At 49.0% G+C, this 17116-nt stretch overlaps 1 protein-coding gene across 4 annotated transcripts; it reads left to right on the top strand.

Moving 5' to 3' along the window:
• Nucleotides 1-255: 255 nt before the first annotated feature.
• Nucleotides 256-16606, top strand: ino80 (INO80 complex ATPase subunit). 4 transcript variants are annotated; one of them, XM_049757433.1, is made up of 36 exons: nucleotides 256-439; nucleotides 1575-1631; nucleotides 1706-1913; nucleotides 1986-2119; nucleotides 2188-2255; nucleotides 2324-2470; nucleotides 2567-2687; nucleotides 2757-2965; nucleotides 3063-3116; nucleotides 3188-3391; nucleotides 3455-3659; nucleotides 3719-3786; nucleotides 3846-4046; nucleotides 4107-4187; nucleotides 4246-4341; nucleotides 4739-4798; nucleotides 4893-5035; nucleotides 5104-5306; nucleotides 5380-5465; nucleotides 5695-5862; nucleotides 5929-6062; nucleotides 6136-6203; nucleotides 6271-6364; nucleotides 6448-6631; nucleotides 6829-6969; nucleotides 7034-7259; nucleotides 11338-11465; nucleotides 13291-13385; nucleotides 13498-13570; nucleotides 13644-13802; nucleotides 13878-13980; nucleotides 14058-14146; nucleotides 14349-14501; nucleotides 14700-14910; nucleotides 15240-15455; nucleotides 15522-16606. In XM_049757433.1, exons 3-36 carry the CDS (start codon nucleotides 1750-1752, stop codon nucleotides 15707-15709), a joined length of 4674 nt encoding a protein of 1557 aa, XP_049613390.1. In that variant the 5' UTR covers nucleotides 256-439; nucleotides 1575-1631; nucleotides 1706-1749; the 3' UTR covers nucleotides 15710-16606. The 4 variants fall into 4 exon arrangements, with proteins under 4 accessions (XP_049613390.1, XP_049613388.1, XP_049613391.1 ...); XM_049757431.2 differs by having other exon boundaries at nucleotides 14346-14501; XM_049757434.1 differs by having other exon boundaries at nucleotides 257-439; nucleotides 14346-14501; nucleotides 14739-14910.
• The last annotated feature ends 510 nt before the right edge of the window (nucleotides 16607-17116 follow it).

Raw genomic sequence — 17116 nt, 5'->3', positions numbered from 1 at the left:
TTCCCTCGTGATGACGTAAGACGTAGCTCGGCAACTTTCGCAACGGGCAGACACTACTAGTCGATACCAGAAAGTCACTGATGTGCACGTTCTAACTTCTATTAAGCGCCTCGACACATCATGAAATCCTCCCATTTATTCTTGCTAACTTATTTGTATGTATCTTGTGATTTAAATGTGGGCGACCTGCTGTCTAACCCACTGAAAAGCGAGAGGCTGCCGCTCTGTGCTCGATTCACCAGCCTGCTCCTTGCTTGTGCCTCCATGGCGTCGTGTCTCTGTGCTCTCTCAGTAACAGAAAGTGGCCGCCTCTCCGCCGCCGCTGCAGACTCAAAGCTCAGACTCGCTCGGCGCCTTTAACCGCCATTTTGGAGTCAGGGAATCGAGAGTCGGCAGCAGCGGCGAGAGACACGCGCAAGGGGCCACACGGGGTGTCGAGGTGAGAGACACCGTTACGGCAAAGGAGCAATGGTGGGGGGAAGATGGCCGGGAGGGAGAAAAGAATTAAAATCACGGGGAGCACACACACGACCACGCATTGAGCTTCCCCCAGCAAGGACACTCGGGACGCGGGCGGGCCGGTTCGGGCCTTGCCGTCTCGCCCGACCAGCCGGCTCGGCAATTAAAGTCATTAAAGCAGTATCTTAATATATAGTTAACGCAAAAGAGCTGGTGGCCTTAAAGTGACAGGGCGATTGTGTTCACTTTATATTAATGTTACGTGAGGACTCAAAACTCCCGTTAGCATCCCCAAAGCTAATGCTAACACTGAGCTACATGATCAAGCATAGCGGGCCAAAGTCCACTCCACCCGGACTATAATACAGGATTCACCCCATGTAAGGCCATCTGAAAGCAGCGCCCCCAATTTAAGTTAAAGTGATGCGATAGGTCCAAATGTTAGCATTTGAGCTTCGTTAGCTTTTTGCTACATCCCAAGCTAGCCGTTAAGCACAGTTCAACGTTCAAGGTTAGCCATCCAGCTTTAGCTTAAGCTAACTTGACAAGCTAACCACAACTGCATGACAGTTGACAAGTGCATGACTTTCAGCACACATTTCACTTTATTTTAATGCAATTTATGACATATATTCTCAATTTATGTGTCTGGGAAGAAGTTAAATGTGATATTGAGGGTATAAATGAGGGTTTTGGATTCGAATCTGAGTCCCCCTTGAGTGATAGGTGCATCTTCTCCCTATGTATGTGTGGATATTCCCCTCCCACACACACACAAGTTGGTGAAGTAGTGTAGTTTGTCTACATGTGCTTTACAATTGGCTGGTGACCAGTCCAGGGTGTAGCCTGCCTCTTCCTCAAAGCCAGCTGGGAGAGGCTTCAAATCTCCTGTGACTGTGATGAGGACAAGAGCTATAGCAAATGAACAGATCCCAATATGGTATTTTTTTTTATTTTTAGTAGGTCTACAGCTATTATTTTAATAACGTAAATACTAAAACAAATGGTGGACACAGTACACATGAGATGTACATCCCATAAACTGTGAAGTTGATTGAGCTTTTGTTTTGTAATTCTTTTTCACACTAAATGATCATAAAATATTTTTGTTCAAGGCTTCTGTGTATCCAAAGTCCTTCATCTAACCGAGGATAATGACTTCAGTTACAGAGGTAGGACCGAAACTCTGGTCTAGCCACTGTCCTTTAAGTAGCGCATTATTTTTGAAAGAATCTCTGTATTGCAGTAAAAATCCCTGCCCAGCCGGGCGGGTGGGGGTATCCGGACTGCATGGCGTCGGGGCAGGGCGGGCGGCCCGAGCCGGCTGGCACGGCGGCGGCGGCGTGTTCTTCGGCTCTGGCGAAACCGCTCTACCTGCAACGCTTGGAGCGCTCCCTCAGGCTAGAAAGCTTTCTGCATCAAACGGCCGCCATCTTTAACAGAGATGTCACCAGGTACTGTCTTTAACCCTTTATTGTCGTCCTTCCACATTGTTGAGCGTATTTCTGCTTGTGCGACTTTTCCAGCGATGACAGCGACGACAGCGACGGCGCTCTGGGCTCCGGCCTCTCCATCGAACCCTTGACGGTGAAGAGGGAGCCCTGTGACCAAGAGGACGCCTTTGTGGAAGGCAAGCCCCTCAACGGCGTTCTTCTGCAAGGTAAAGGACTCACACATTCCCCACCTGCATCCGATCATAATATTAAATATGAATTTCCATTTTTCTAGACCAAAAGACCGACCAAGCAAACCTGTACAATTTCTCAAAAATGAAGAAGAATCGGAAATGGTTAAAGGTGAGGAATATTTTGTAACTATTACATCTGAATGCGCTCTTCTTAAATCATTCTTCTTCATTTCTCAGAGCCTGTTGCTGAGCGACAACACCACCGACTCGGACACGGACTCGGACGACTCGGACTTCAGTATGTCGCGTGACGAGTTGCACGATATGCTGAGGTTGCACCGCTACACCAGGCAGCACCAGAACAAGTTCCACACGGACCGTGAGGTAAACCACATAGTTGATATGAAACATACTGATTAATGGGAAGATTCGGAATTCCCGATTGTCGAGCCCTCATTTTTTTGAATGGATTCTCTGCAGCTTCAACACTATCAGTACTACAGCACAGGGCTCCTTTCCAGTCAAGACCTCTTCTATGAGCAACAGCGCCATCTTGTGGGTCCAAAGAAGAAGAAAATCAAAGAGGAGAAAAAATTCAAGGGTAACAACAAATATTACTGTGATCATAGCGTAAAGGGAAAATTCAACATTGCCCTGTTTGACTCCACAGCCAAGCTGAAGAAAGTGAAGAAGAAGAAGAAGCGCGGCGAGGGCGATTTTTCAGACGAGAGCGTCCATTATGGGCCTCCCAAGACCTTCGCTAAGTTCTCGCAGGACGCACCAGCGCCAATATTGAAGAAGAAGCACCTGAGCTTGGAACAGCTGAACGCACGCCGACGTAAGGTGTGGCTCACCATTGCCAAGAAGGAGATCCCCAAGGTTAGTGAGGCTCATCTTTGACCATCAACCAAGAGATGTTAAAAAAGTCCATCATGTCACTTTTAAAAGCTTATTTTAAAAGCTTCTTGCTTTGCAGTCTTTCAAGCAGAAGACCTCCGCCAAGAACCTGGTCTTGACCAATGCTAAAAAGGTAAGTCAGATACACTTTGACTCCAGTGCAAGTCCATCCCCAAAAAATTTAATGCTCCCAATTTTCCACAGTTGGCCCACCAGTGCATGCGAGAGGTGCGACGAGGCGCCATCCAGGCACAGAAGAACTGCAAGGAGACGCTACCTCGCGCCCGCCGCCTCACCAAGGAGATGATGCTCTACTGGAAAAAGTACGACAAGGTGGAGAAGGAGCACCGGAAGCGGGCGGAGAAGGAGGCGCTGGAGCAGCGGAAACTGGACGAGGAGATGAAGGAGGTAGGCGGAGGGGAAGCGGCTTCACGGATGATACGCCTCGATGTTCACACCGTTTGTTCCCAGGCCAAGCGTCAGCAGCGCAAGCTCAACTTCCTCATCACGCAAACGGAGCTCTACGCCCACTTCATGAGCGGCAAAGCCTCGGCCGACTCGCCGAGCGGCGACGACGCCCAGGAGGAGATTCTGAAGAAGCTGGACGACACCAGCGCGCGGCGGCAGATTGACATCGGCGGAGGCGTCATGGTCAACGTGGGGCCGGAGGACTACGGTACGTCTCTCGTTTGCGACGTATCCGTCGGTGTGCTAATTGTGCTAACGTGCTTTCAGACAGTGAATACTACAAGTCTCAAGCTCTGAGGAACGCGCAGGAGGCCTACCACATCCATCAACAGAGAGTGAGCTCACAGTTTTCGATTTTAAAAACACACACAAGACTCACAAAATCGCTCAACAGACGCGGATGTTCGACGAGGACTCCCACGACAGCCGCTGCGCGTCGTCCTCGACGGCCGCCTCCGGCTTCGGCGAGAGCTACAGCCTGTCCAACCCGTCCATCCAGGCCGGTGAAGACATCCCACAGCCCACCATCTTCAACGGAAAGCTGAAGGGCTACCAGCTCAAAGGCATGAACTGGCTCGCCAACCTCTACGAGCAAGTAAGTTGTTAAAAAAAAAAAAAAAAAAGGGCTGCTTTAAAATGTCCGGAATCTTCACAGGGTATTAACGGGATCCTCGCCGATGAGATGGGTCTCGGCAAGACCGTTCAGAGCATCGCCCTGTTGGCTCATCTCGCAGAGGTCGGTGCTCCTCAACTTCGGCGCTAATCACCAAAGTGACACAAATGTCTCGTTTCAGAGGGACAACATCTGGGGCCCGTTCCTCATCATCTCCCCGGCGTCCACGCTTAACAACTGGCATCAGGAGTTCTCACGCTTTGTGCCCAAGTTCAAGGTGGGAATCTTAGAAAGACGTTCGCCAGTGCCACGTATTTTCCCCCGTCCGGCTCGGACAATAAATCATCTCCGGTCCATTCTACTAATGAGCTGTGAAAAGAGCGTATTACACAATTTGAAGATAAGCTTCCTCGAGACCGAGCGCAAACAATTGAATGGCGGCCGGTGTTGATCGATGTAATGATGCAGAAATGCTTTTCACATGGCGTTTGTCGGCGCCCGAAGAATCGACGCAGTGAATCATGCTAAATGCTTCCCCTGAGAGCGTCGCGTTAGCTTTGTTTTGTTTCCCACTCAAATTGATCCACATCCCTTTAAAAATATACAACCTTCAATAGGACGGAGATCAAGGCTCTGGGTGCAACAATCTCATAATATTTTTTATTGTCCCTCAGGTGTTGCCATACTGGGGAAACCCTCACGATCGCAAAGTCATCCGGAAATTCTGGAGCCAGGTAAGCAAAAAGATGAAGATGTTATGAATGATTTTTTTTCTTCTGGTGTTTAATTCAAGATCTGCCGCCATGTTGTTGTTATGTGTGCGTTTAGAAAACCCTGTACACGCAGAACGCACCGTTCCACGTTGTGATCACCAGCTACCAGCTAGTGGTCCAGGACGTCAAGTACTTCCAGAGAGTCAAGTGGCAGTACATGGTTCTGGATGAGGCCCAGGCACTGAAAAGCAGCACGAGGTAAGCGTCGTGGGTAAAAATAAAAAAACAAACACAACTTACTCCTTTTGGTGTTTTTTTTTTTTTAGCGTGCGGTGGAAGATCCTCCTGCAGTTCCAGTGTCGAAACAGGCTGCTCCTCACGGGGACGCCCATCCAGAACACAATGGCCGAGCTGTGGGCCCTCCTGCATTTCATCATGCCCACCTTATTCGATTCCCACGATGAATTCAACGAGTGGTTCTCCAAGGACATCGAGAGCCACGCCGAGAACAAGTCGGCCATCGATGAGAGTGAGTCACCTTTTTTTTTTTTTCTTTTCACACCCTGACCCGGATTTTGACCTCTCGTGCGCTTCCTTCACAGACCAACTTTCTCGCCTGCACATGATCCTCAAGCCTTTCATGCTGCGAAGGATCAAGAAGGATGTGGAAAACGAGCTCTCAGACAAGGTAGAACTTTCTTCTCCCACCAGCCAAATGTCATCAGGCTATATTCCCTCCCTCACTGGCAGATCCGTCAAGTTTGGAGGCTCACGGGTCACCCCCCCCGTTCTGTGGGAGCCAAAGGGTCACCACTCCCTCACATTTATCTTTCCTTCCTTCTCACGAGATGTCGGCTTTCTTAGCGCTAATGACCTGGCTCTAACACCAACGTCGGTTTCTCGTCCATCTTTCCTAGATTGAGATCCTGACCTACTGCCAGCTCACGTCGAGGCAGAGGTTGCTCTACCAGGCCCTGAGGAACAAGATCTCCATCGAGGACCTACTCCAGTCCTCCATGGGCACGTCCCAGCAGTCCCACAGCACCACGTCGTCCCTCATGAATCTGGTCATGCAGTTCAGGAAGGTACAGTGGCGAAAGAACGTGACAAAGCGAATTTGCCTGTGAGTTACAATTAACGTCCGTTTGCAGGTGTGCAATCATCCTGACTTGTTTGAACGCCAGGAGACACGCTCTCCTTTCCACATGTCCCTCCCGCCCTACGTTCTGTCCAAGTTCCTCTACCGTCACGGCCTCCTCCACGTTCACCGCCAGGCCACCGACAAGTAAAATCGACACGCGCCGTCCGGCGTCGTGCTAATCTCGTCCTCACAAAAACGTGTCTCCGTGTTTCTTCAGGTCACTGCGAGTGCTGCTGTCTCCCTTTTCCCCAAATCATATCCAGCAGTCGCTCTTTCACAGGAAAGGTGAGTTGCTCTCCAATGTTGAACTTCCTAAATGAAGGCAATTTTAACATTTGCTTTTGTTCATCAGGTGATGACGAAGGAAACTGTTTTTCCTTCCTGCGCTTCATCGACGTGTCGCCGGCCGAAATGTCCAACCTCATGCTGCAAGGCACCTTGGTCAGGTAGGGGAGATAGAAAAGCAACCGTCTGTATATAAAAAAAAAAAAATGTCATACTAAAAAAAAGTCCTTCCTGGCTTCCACAGGTGGTTAGCCCTTTTTCTGTCCCTGAAGGCAGCGTACCGACTCTATTGTCAGCAGCTGTTCATCCTCCAGGAAGAAGGCGCAGGGGGGACGCCACGGTCCAGGACTCTGTCTCACAAAGACCTCCTCTTGTGGATACACAGACCCTCATCCTTCCCCAACACGCAAAATAGCCCTGTGCTAAGGGTAAGTATGAGCAAGGACGACTACCAATTCAGTACTCAGAATCACCAGTAGATGGCACTATATCCACATTATTGCTTTCCACCACCTTATATCTATTAACTGAGCAAATGCTGGTGATTCGTCCACATGCTGAATTAAGATGGTTTTAACAAAAGTCCATGCTGTTGAAAGCCATAATGAAGTTTTTTTTTCTTCAGAACCTGGTCTTCACGGCCCTCAGGCCAGGTATGGTAGGACACGCCGACGTGACCATCCACTGTCGACGTTCTGCCACCTCCCGAGTGTGGCCATGCCAGCCAGCGCTTCCGCCCAAGTTCCTCCTGGCAGCCACACCTAGGGTGTGTATATTTTTGCGTGTGTGTGTCTGTGTGCAGCACCTAACGCTTCGTTTTGGTCATCCAGGTCACGGCGGTTCCAATGGAGCGCTACTGCGCCGATCGAAGCGCCGAGCACGAGTGGCGGGTGACGCGCGTCGGCGGCGGCGCTGTCTTCAAAGAATGCTTCCTCTACGGCACGCCCGACCTCGCCTCCGATTGGCGGCGGAGGGCGGGCTCCTTCTTCCCGCAACAACCCGGCGGCGTGATGTCCGTCTTCCCTCAGCACGGCTGGTCCTACATTCGGATACCGGGTAAGTTAATCGACGTGCGGAACCTCGAGCATCCTTGGACGCTTTATTAGGTACACACTCAAAATGCGTACGTGTTGCGGCACGGTAATAACGAGTGGAGCTTCCCGGCTTTATTTCCGACATGCATGGGGGGCCCGTGGGAAATGCCACAAAAGGTCAGTCGAACGGGGCCTGTCAGCATCCTCGGGCGCGTACGTGTGCTCGAGCGCAGAATCTGGCTCGGCAGAGTCGCGGGTCACAAGTGGAGGCTGATGGATGTGCGGCGGGAGAGAGGCCGCCGCACTTGTACACACAACACTTCCTTTCTCACTGACCTGCTCACAATGATAGTCAAACTTGTCATACTTTGCGTTGACCGCTTTGGCAGGGACGTTGAACCCACATGCTCTTTTTCTCCGGCTTAATTAGCTCTTGAAGACGTGATGAATCGAAGAGAGGTTAGAGGGCGAAAAAGGTGGCCTCAAAACCAAGATGGCTGACGACCTGTTCCGCGTTTAACGGTGGACATTTTGTGGCCAAATTAAAAACTAATGGTCGTATGTATTAATCAGATGAGGTTAAAAATGTAAACAAAAAATTTGCTTGCTTTGCTGGTCAGATATTTTCTCGCGCTAGAGTGAGAAAGCAAAAACAAGAATTTGCGTGTCTGTGTGAGAACCGTCTGAGTGCTCCTGTGAAGTTTGCAGGAGGTGGACAAAGCCAGGAAGTCGACGTACTCCTCATTGTTCAAGTGCTTCGTTAGGTAACGCTATTAGATACTCTGTTTGTGTGAGCGAGCGAGTGCATTTGCCCGTGTGTGTGTGTACGTGTGTGTACTTGGTCGCCAGGTCTGCGAGGTGTCCTTAAAACTCTTGCACGAGTTGTGACGGTGTTTGGTGGAGCGTGAGCCAATCTCAGGCCTTTTCTTTCTGTGCGTCCCCGTCTGCCGCTTCTTTCTCAGCCTCGGGAGGAAGGAAGTGACCCAACGGCGCGGCACCCGTCCTCCGCCGAACACATTGTTACCACATCAAGGCTCACGATATGTACAGTAGTCCGACCGAACTTTCCCAGCCCCCCCCCCCCCCCCCCCCACACCTTTCAGAACAAATGGCAGGGCATGAATGACTGTTTGTTTTGACCGCCGTGGCGTGAGTACGATGGTATCAATGGTGGAATCTAATCAGGAGGCTTATTAAGGAACGAGGGGGAAAAAAAACAAGGCCTGTTGTGGCATATTGTTTTTATTTTTTTATATTTTTCCAAGTTCGTTTCTTATTAGGGGAAAACAGATGTTTTGCTCTCACGTCTCAGGATTTATTTCCGGAACATTCCATCGCGACACCAAAATAACCTTCCGCTGCAACGGTAATTAGAAGAACGTCCTCCACAAAATCAGCGGCTTCTCACGACACCCGTAGACGGATCGTGCCCGAGGCTGTGACGTGGAGGAAAATTGTATTTGGAACGAGAGCATCAATCGGGTCCATGGGAGAGAGATGCCGTCGTTGCCCACGTCGGGGGGGTCGTGGAAGTGCAGACCGGCTTTCCGGTCCCTTCAAAGGAATGCCGCAATGGCAGGAAGCGCTCTGATTGAGGAGGCATAAAACAACATGGCCGCTTAAGTTACATCTGCCTGGCACTCTTGACCCTTCGGTGGAATCAAGCCCAAAAAAGTCCAGCTCAGCAAATTACAGGCCAAAAAGAAAAGTCAGTGAATAATATATAAAGTGAAACTGAAGGGGGCGACATTGCCCACATAATTAGCAAGGTCTAGTTCTTTTAGTGGAGGAACCGCAGTAATTGACATTAATGACATAGTTGGCCCTGTGGCGAAGGTCTTCATCAGGCTACTGCGTGTTTGCAGCCAAGCGTCACGTTCTTCTCCGGTTTCTGCATTTTTGGAGGGAAATCGTTTTGGCATCACAGATGAGAAGGGCGCTATTTGAATTTGCACTAAAATTCATAATCTATTGACCCCGCCCAGTCAATAAATTCCCAATATTGGGCATCCAAAACCTGCTAGCATCTGCTCCTAAAGCTCCTGCGCTTCCATGGCCGCTAGGAAATTAAGTTTCCCCCATCGCTGGTGGCCAGGCTAATATTTCCATCATCAGCAGTGGCGAACAAGTGTTGGCCATTGACATATTGATCGGGCCGTATAATGTATCATGATACAGTGAGGGCTTGACGCCGGGTTCGATCGTGCTTTCGACCCCCATCTGTCTCCATTTCTCACATAACCGACCATCCATCATCTTTCATCCAGAAGATCGCCCGCCTCCCCCATTCCAACGGGGTGGGGGGGACGTCGGGTGGGTTCTACAGGACACGACGAGAAGACCCGGCATGGCGTATTAATGAAATTAGTTGGTTTGGGAGTATCGGGCGCCAGGCACCGGGGCTGGGCCGGGGTTAATTAGCTGGCAGCAGGCCTCTAATTGGGTCAGGACCGTGTCAGGCCTCTGGCTCTGGCCCTACAGGGATTGGATTACACCGTCATGGGACAGGCAGGGGCTTTTATTTTGGTGACGGAGGATGGTGAAGAAGCTGTAGGACCTAGAGGAGAGGGACGGCCCGGCCTAATCTCCCAACAGGATGCACGGTCGGGAGGGGCTGCCTGGGCTGACACCCCTCTTTTAGGCTGGATTGTGTATTGGGGGCGGGGGGTGCTGGTTTTGCAAAAGCAAGGCAGGTGGTGAAGCTTGATATGCGTATCCATGGCAACAGCAGAGTGGTGTGACACCAAATGGGATTTGCTTGGGGTGTGGTCGTCGCCATGCTGTCATCTGCCCGGTGCGCTACTGGTCTTTTATGCGATGTCTAAATTATCATAAAAAAAAAAAAAAATCCCTTGCCACTTTAATCGGTACGCCTTATGATGTTCCGTTCCTGCGGAATTTATAATCCACACTAATGCAATAGTAAAGTCGGAATTTGGTAAATACATCCGAGTTCCAAATATGTTTCTTTGTGATCACATTGCGGAAAGATTATCGTGATTTATTCATCCTCTCGTTTTCTGGCTTCTTGTAGGACTCCATTTGGGATTTCTTTTGTTTTCATCCAAGATTTACTTTGAGATGTTTTGTTCAGACGGGTCACATACCACATCATCCCATGTCAGCGGCAGAGTCTGCGAGGCTTAAACGTAATCCGCTAAGCAGCAACAGATTGCCGAGCAGTACTGCTGGCGCAAAATCGCTGCTTTTATAACCAGTCAGTTGGCAAGGAACCTCTTGTCAGCCTAAAGAAATCGGACCAGTTCTCTCAAACGACGTATATGCGTAGATAATAAAAATCGTTTCTGAAATTGAAGCGCACCAGTGAGGTAAAAACAACATGGCGATCACATCGTGACCTTTTAAACGTAACCTTAGCGGTCGAGAACCAGCTCATCCCCATTTCCCGCCATCGCCCAGAACTCAGGGTTGTGACCCAGAGGTGAGCCCCCCCAAAGTCCCCCGGGTATTTGCCTTGTTCATCGCTTCTATTAGTTCCTCTTTAACACCTCCGCAGGCCCTGACCTTGCTTGGACCAGCGCACTAAAGGGTCGCAGGTCGCGGTTCAGCCCGAGTGCACATTAGCATAGAATGCTGCCAGAAAAGGGGAGGAAAAAAAAAAAAAAAGGTTGAGGGTTCCGTTGGGCTCTGCCACCTGTGATACATTGTGAGGCCGGGGTCTGACCGCCGTTGTCCAGATGATGGTGGACTCTTTCCACACCCGTATGGTTTTTGTTGTTTTGCAGATGATGGATATAAATCATCTCTTTTTCTTCCACTTGTATTTTTCCCGCCTTGCTCCCTATTAACTGATCAGCCTGCTTTAAGAGGATTGAACCTCATGGAGTTGATCTGATCTGCCCTGGTGAAAGGGGCCTTTATCTTCTAGGAGATGGCTTATTGAGGACTTGCTGGGATTTTTTTTGGAGAGTGTTGACTCACATGCATCCAACGGCTCCTGTTTTTTTTTTAGTTCTGGCATATGACGACAAAAAAGACAATGAACTCGTTTGCACGCCAGCGTAAGAACGAAAGAAAGGGTTTTTGTCGTCACTTGATCATTTTTAAGCCGCATCATCACCATCTCCTTTTCCCCACAGATAAGGAAAGTCTAATCACGGAAAGTGGCAAGCTTCACACCCTGGACATCCTGCTGAGTCGACTAAAGGCCCAGGGACACCGAGTCCTCATCTATTCCCAGATGACCCGCATGATCGACCTGCTCGAGGTAGAAACGCACACACGCTCATAAATCCTCTTTTCAATTTCATCCAAAAACTCGAACCGATCTATTTAGCATTCATAGATGCTAAATGCTGTCGTTAAGAATCATGTGTTATTCATTGCAAAATGGAAAAAAAATATCCCTTAAAATTGCCAGTCAGCTGCATCTGAGCCTGTTTTTTTTTTTAATGGGTTTGCCTCCGCTTGCAGACCCCCCCCCCCCATCCGCCGCCCACTAATCAGCCTGCCGGTCCCTCGTTACCGCACTCATTAGGTGACTAATTAACAGGTCCGGGTTAACGAGCGGGGTCTCATCTGGAGGGGACTTGGAAGAAGCCAGATGGGTGAAGGAAGAGGGGGGGTGGGGTGTCAAGAGCCTCCAAGACAAAAAGGGAGAGGAATGAGATGCAATAGAATAATTGACCATGTTATTCACCACACTCGTCACTCAAATTTGTTCCAGCCCCCCCACCCCCCTCCAAAAACAACAGCAAATTTCACGTCTTAATTGGATGGATAGATAAATTGAGAATGTATGGTAAAACATAATTTTTTGTCACAGCAAACAAATGGATAGGCAATCTCAGCTCCTCCGTCTCAGCTTCTCAATACGGCACTAATACTAGTCATTCTTTGCCTCCACTGTGGGATGCTGAAAGCGTTTGAAGGCACTTCGCCCATAAAATATCTCTTTGTAGATTGTTTAGGATGCCGAGGGCCATCTTCCAGTGTGTCTGGAAAACAGCAAGAAAAAAATAGCGTCATGAAAATGCTGCTGGCTGGTGACCTCATACAGTAATGGATGGCGGTGACAGCATCCCCTCCATTAATGAGTTAAAGAGCCCCCGGCGCCCTGCCCCACCCTCCAAATGACGCATTGGAGTGACCCCGACTTCGGGGGGCCCGTCGCAGATGGAGTTGACGAGCGAATGAGCGCCCGATGCTAATCTCTGTCATTAGCATCATTGTTTTCGTCGCCGGTCGGCTGTTCACTCCCGCTGACGCGGTGTCGCCGGCGTGATGGATCACGGAGACCCGGGTGGCCCGGAGAAGAAAAACACTACTGCCAGACTATTTCTCACGGGTGCTTGAAATCCTCGCTAACGTTTGGATAGCAGCGCTGCGATGGAACGTTAAAACTGAATCGTTCGAAAAAATCAAATTTGATCATTATAAGTATGTATGAGGTGTGTCAGAAAAGTTCCAGGACTCCAAGTGAATATATTGTGAAATAATGCTCAATTATTAGGGGTGGGACCCTTCACAAATGAAGACGCAAATCCAAAGGCGACGTTTTGGCGAGCGCTAGCGTAGCTTTCATTCAGAACAGATGGACCGGTTGGGATGGCAGCTCAACAGACGAGAGCTGGCCTCGTCTTGACATTAGTTTAGGGAGGGAGGGAGGGGGGGGAGGTGTTATATCGTGTAAAATAATGGCCATCATCAGTAATGATTCCAGAGGGCGGCCACTTTTGATGCCATCCGCTCCGTCATGTTTCACAGCGTGGAGGTCAGAGGTTCCAGGGGGACTGTGGGTAGCGCTTAAAAGGCAAGATCAACATGTCACCTCATCACTGCTGTTTGCGCTGACCCCCGTGCTCTTTAGGGGGGCCCCCTCCGCAACAGCTTGGCAGACTTCTGTGCCGATTGAATGGCGACTCGAATCGGGATCAAGGTATCCTCTATGGAAACCATCAAGCAGGAATTCCTAAAGATTAGATAAGACAGTTTGGATTAGTTTGGAGTCAAAAAGGGACTCTGTTGTTTCACTCCAGTCCTGTAGGGGGCAGTGAAACAACATTTTATTTAAAATAATATTTTTATTTCAGGAGTACATGGTTTACCGCAAGCACACCTACATGCGCCTGGATGGCTCCTCGAAGATCTCCGAGCGTAGAGATATGGTGGCGGACTTCCAGAGTCGGTGGGTTGACGCTATTTGTAGAGAAGTCCCTCTTCAGTTAAATCCCAGAACCCTCTCAGTGTGTATCAGTTCAGTAAAGTGTTTTCTTCTCCATCTCGCATTCTCCACATAGGACGGACATCTTTGTGTTCCTACTCAGCACCAGAGCGGGCGGGCTCGGCATCAACTTGACGGCTGCCGACACTGTAAGTCACAATTACACTTGCCAGTCAGTCAGCTGTTGCTTCAGCCGTCTTCCTCCTCCTCGCTTTCCTCCAGGTCATCTTCTACGACAGTGACTGGAACCCCACCGTGGACCAGCAGGCCATGGACCGGGCCCACCGACTGGGTCAGACCAAGCAGGTGACAGTCTATCGACTCATCTGCCAGGGGAGCATCGAGGAACGCATCCTGCAGCGAGCTAAAGAGAAGAGCGAGGTCTGGAACCGAGGAGATGTCAATCACACAATGGTTAAGTGCTTCATTTAATTATTTTTCTTCTTCTGTGGTTAGATTCAAAGGGTGGTGATATCCGGCGGTAACTTCAAACCCGACACGCTCAAACCCAAGGAGGTGGTCAGCCTTCTTCTGGATGATGACGAGCTAGAGAAGAAATGTATATATATTTTTTTATCCTTAATAAACACATGTAGGGATTTTTTTTTTTTTTTTAATTCACGTTTCTGTGAGTAGTACGTCAGAGACAAGAGGAGAAGCGACAGCAAGAGGAGAGCAGCAAAGTGAAGGAGCGCAAGAGGAAGAGGGAGAAGTATGCTGAGAAGGTAAGACACTATGTTCCCCTTGATGATCAAGTGATTTTTGTTCATGACCAAGCGACATGTGAGGTCAGGGAGTCATTAGCCGTCCTCCTCCGGGGAATCATATATCCGATGTCCACGCAATCTGGACAGCAGGCTCTAGTACCAGAGCAATCAAAACTTTGTGGCGATTGGACTCATTTTTTTTCTTCTTGTTTGACAGAAGAAGACGGAGGAGTGTGAAATCAAGAAGAGGAAAGAGGCCAACCTGGTCATCGTGCACGCGCCCTCGGCCGACAACTCCAACTTGTCGGCGGACGGCGACGACTCCTTCATCAGCGTGGAAATGGACTCGGCCATGCCCAGCCCCTTTAGCGAGGTGAGGCCCGTGAGAAGTTGCACAGTCATCATTCGTATCCCACAAACTCACCTTATGTGTTTTTATTCGGCATTTTGTGCTTTAAAACTTTTCACTTCCTTCTCTCATCCTCTTTGCAACCCCTCTATGGGTCAATGACTCCCTTTTGTTGTACCGGGCCCCGCCCCCTTCACCCTACGTACGTATCCTGACCCCCAGCCTGCGTGCGTGTCTCTGTGTGCACCTTTGGGCCAGCAGATCTCACTTAGCAGCGAACTCCAGCCCGGCTCGCTGCCGCCGGAGGCCGAGGGGGACGAGAGCAGCAACGACATGCTGGTCATCGTGGACGAGCCGCTGTCTTCGGCGCCGCAGTCGCGGGCCACCAACTCCCCCGTCTCCCTGTCCGGTTCCGTCTCGGACAACATGAACGGTACGGAGCTCCAATGTGTCTCACCTCGTCGTCATGGTAACCAAAGCCATCCCTAAAGCATAACGCTGGCTGACCTTCTGCTGACCCTCTTGTGCTCTCAACATTCGGAAAGAGAATTTGTAGGCTAGTGACAGAGAGAAGCCGCTGGAATATTCAACACACAATAGCAGCTGACAATGAGGAAAATATGGAAAATGCGGCTTTTTTTGGGGGTTCCTCAGTCCCGAAATAAACGGAGGTTCTACTGAATAGCAGACAATAAATATAAAACATTATGAAAATACAAAATATGCACCCAGCCATATAAAAGAATATTCATGATTCCACAGGTATTTCGACCTCAGACAACTTCAGTCCCGGCAGAGGGAGGTCGGGCCGGAGTCGAGGACGCCCGAAAGGATCCGGGGGCGGGCCCAAGTCTGGGGGCAAAGGGCGCGCGCGCAAGTCGACGGCGGGCAGCGCGGCGGCGATGGCGGGAGCGATGGCTGGAGCGGCGGCTGCGTCTGCGGCAGCGTACGCCGCGTACGGCTACAGCGTTTCCAAAGGTGGCTTTCATGAGATGCACTTGAGGAATGTTTAGAACAAACAATCATAAGTCTAACCTCTTCCAGCGGGCCAAGCCGTGTCCAACCCCCTGCAACCTTCCGTGGCTCGTTCTGGACCCGGCCCCGCCTTCAACTCGGCCAGAGGCTCGTCTCCGCAAGCCAAGGCCGCAGGCGCAGCGGCTGTTTTGGGACCGGGCAAGCAGCTGCTTCACGGCCACCATCAACTTGTTAGGAAAAGCAAAGGACCCCAATGATGCAAGTGTGCTCCCACGAGATAACACAACAGACCTGGTCTCACTGTGATCCTCAAAAGCTGCCCCCCCCCCTCCCCACCCGTGCCTAAACCAATTAACAGTATTGACTCCATGACATGGTCATAATTCAAACAACTTTCAAGCCTATTTTTAATGCGGTCAAGGACCAGTATCCAACATTCTTCTCCAGAACTCCAAGGGCTGTCCAATAAACTGAGCCACGCCATCCTTGTACAACAGTAACCCCCATTTTTTTTTTATCCATTGGGTTATTCAACAATTATCATTTGTGGACCAACCGACATTTCACAACTGACCCCGCAAATGTCTGCAGCTTTTCTACTTCAAAAAGTTCCTTTTTTTTTGTGTGGCAGGTCTTCACTCAAGCCAGCGGGATTTCTATCTATTTTTCTGCCAAATGTGTCATGTAGAAATATTTCGAAATGAGGGTCAAACGAGAATTGCTGCTAATAGAAAATTGTTTCAAGACAAAAGAATTTGTGGTGTAGGAATTAAGTTATTTCCGTTTAGAGTAGCCAATTAGCCATAACTGTGAATATGATATTCACTTGTAAATCTTGTGTATATTGTATTGAAGTCACTCTATATCTTATCTATTTTTGTCAGGGGGCAGCTCCTGCGCTTGAGGCACATGGCTCATTTTTTTTGGGTGTTGCGTGAGTGCCTGTCCTAGGCTTGCGTGGAAATTGTGACTACAAGTATATGATCCCCTGTATCATATGTGTACATAATGACAAGGGCGACGTCGTCTCTGGCTTTACCCCTCCACACGTTTGCCTGTCTATTTTTATAGGTCGCGTGTATAATAAAAACAAATGCATCTGTCGTTTTACTAACAGTAAGAATCGCGTGGAAATAAAGAATGTGTGATAAAAACCGTTATGTTCATCTGGAGCTAAGAACTACTATATTATTAATGTCATTGGAGTCATGTAAATATTTGAAATGTATTTTTTTATTTATTTAAAAATCACAGGGTTTTAATTGATAAATTAGATTTTAATAATGTCTGCGGTTTTATAAGAATACTAAACAATAAAAATACTGCTACTGTAACAAAACTTTAAAAAAATGTAATGTATAAAATACGGGAAAACGATATCCGGTTTTAAGATGACGTCACACGCAATCAATTTGGTCTTGTTTTACACCTGTTTCCGGTTCACGCTAGACTCCTAATGACCCATTTCCGGTAAGAAGTACCACTCATGTAATTGATACAAAAATTCGTTCGTTTTACTTTATTTCTTTATTTTATTACTTTGTATGTTTCAAATAAATAGTATAGTTGACCCACAATGCGTTTAGAGACAGTTTGAAGGGATTTTAGTGACTTTGGCGGCGGGTATGCGGTGAAATGTAACCATCGAATTCTCATGACACTGA

This window comes from Syngnathus scovelli, chromosome 20 (assembly GCF_024217435.2).
Source record: "Syngnathus scovelli strain Florida chromosome 20, RoL_Ssco_1.2, whole genome shotgun sequence".
NCBI lineage: Eukaryota > Metazoa > Chordata > Actinopteri > Syngnathiformes > Syngnathidae > Syngnathus > Syngnathus scovelli.
This window is presented reverse-complemented; position numbering and strand designations above follow the sequence as displayed.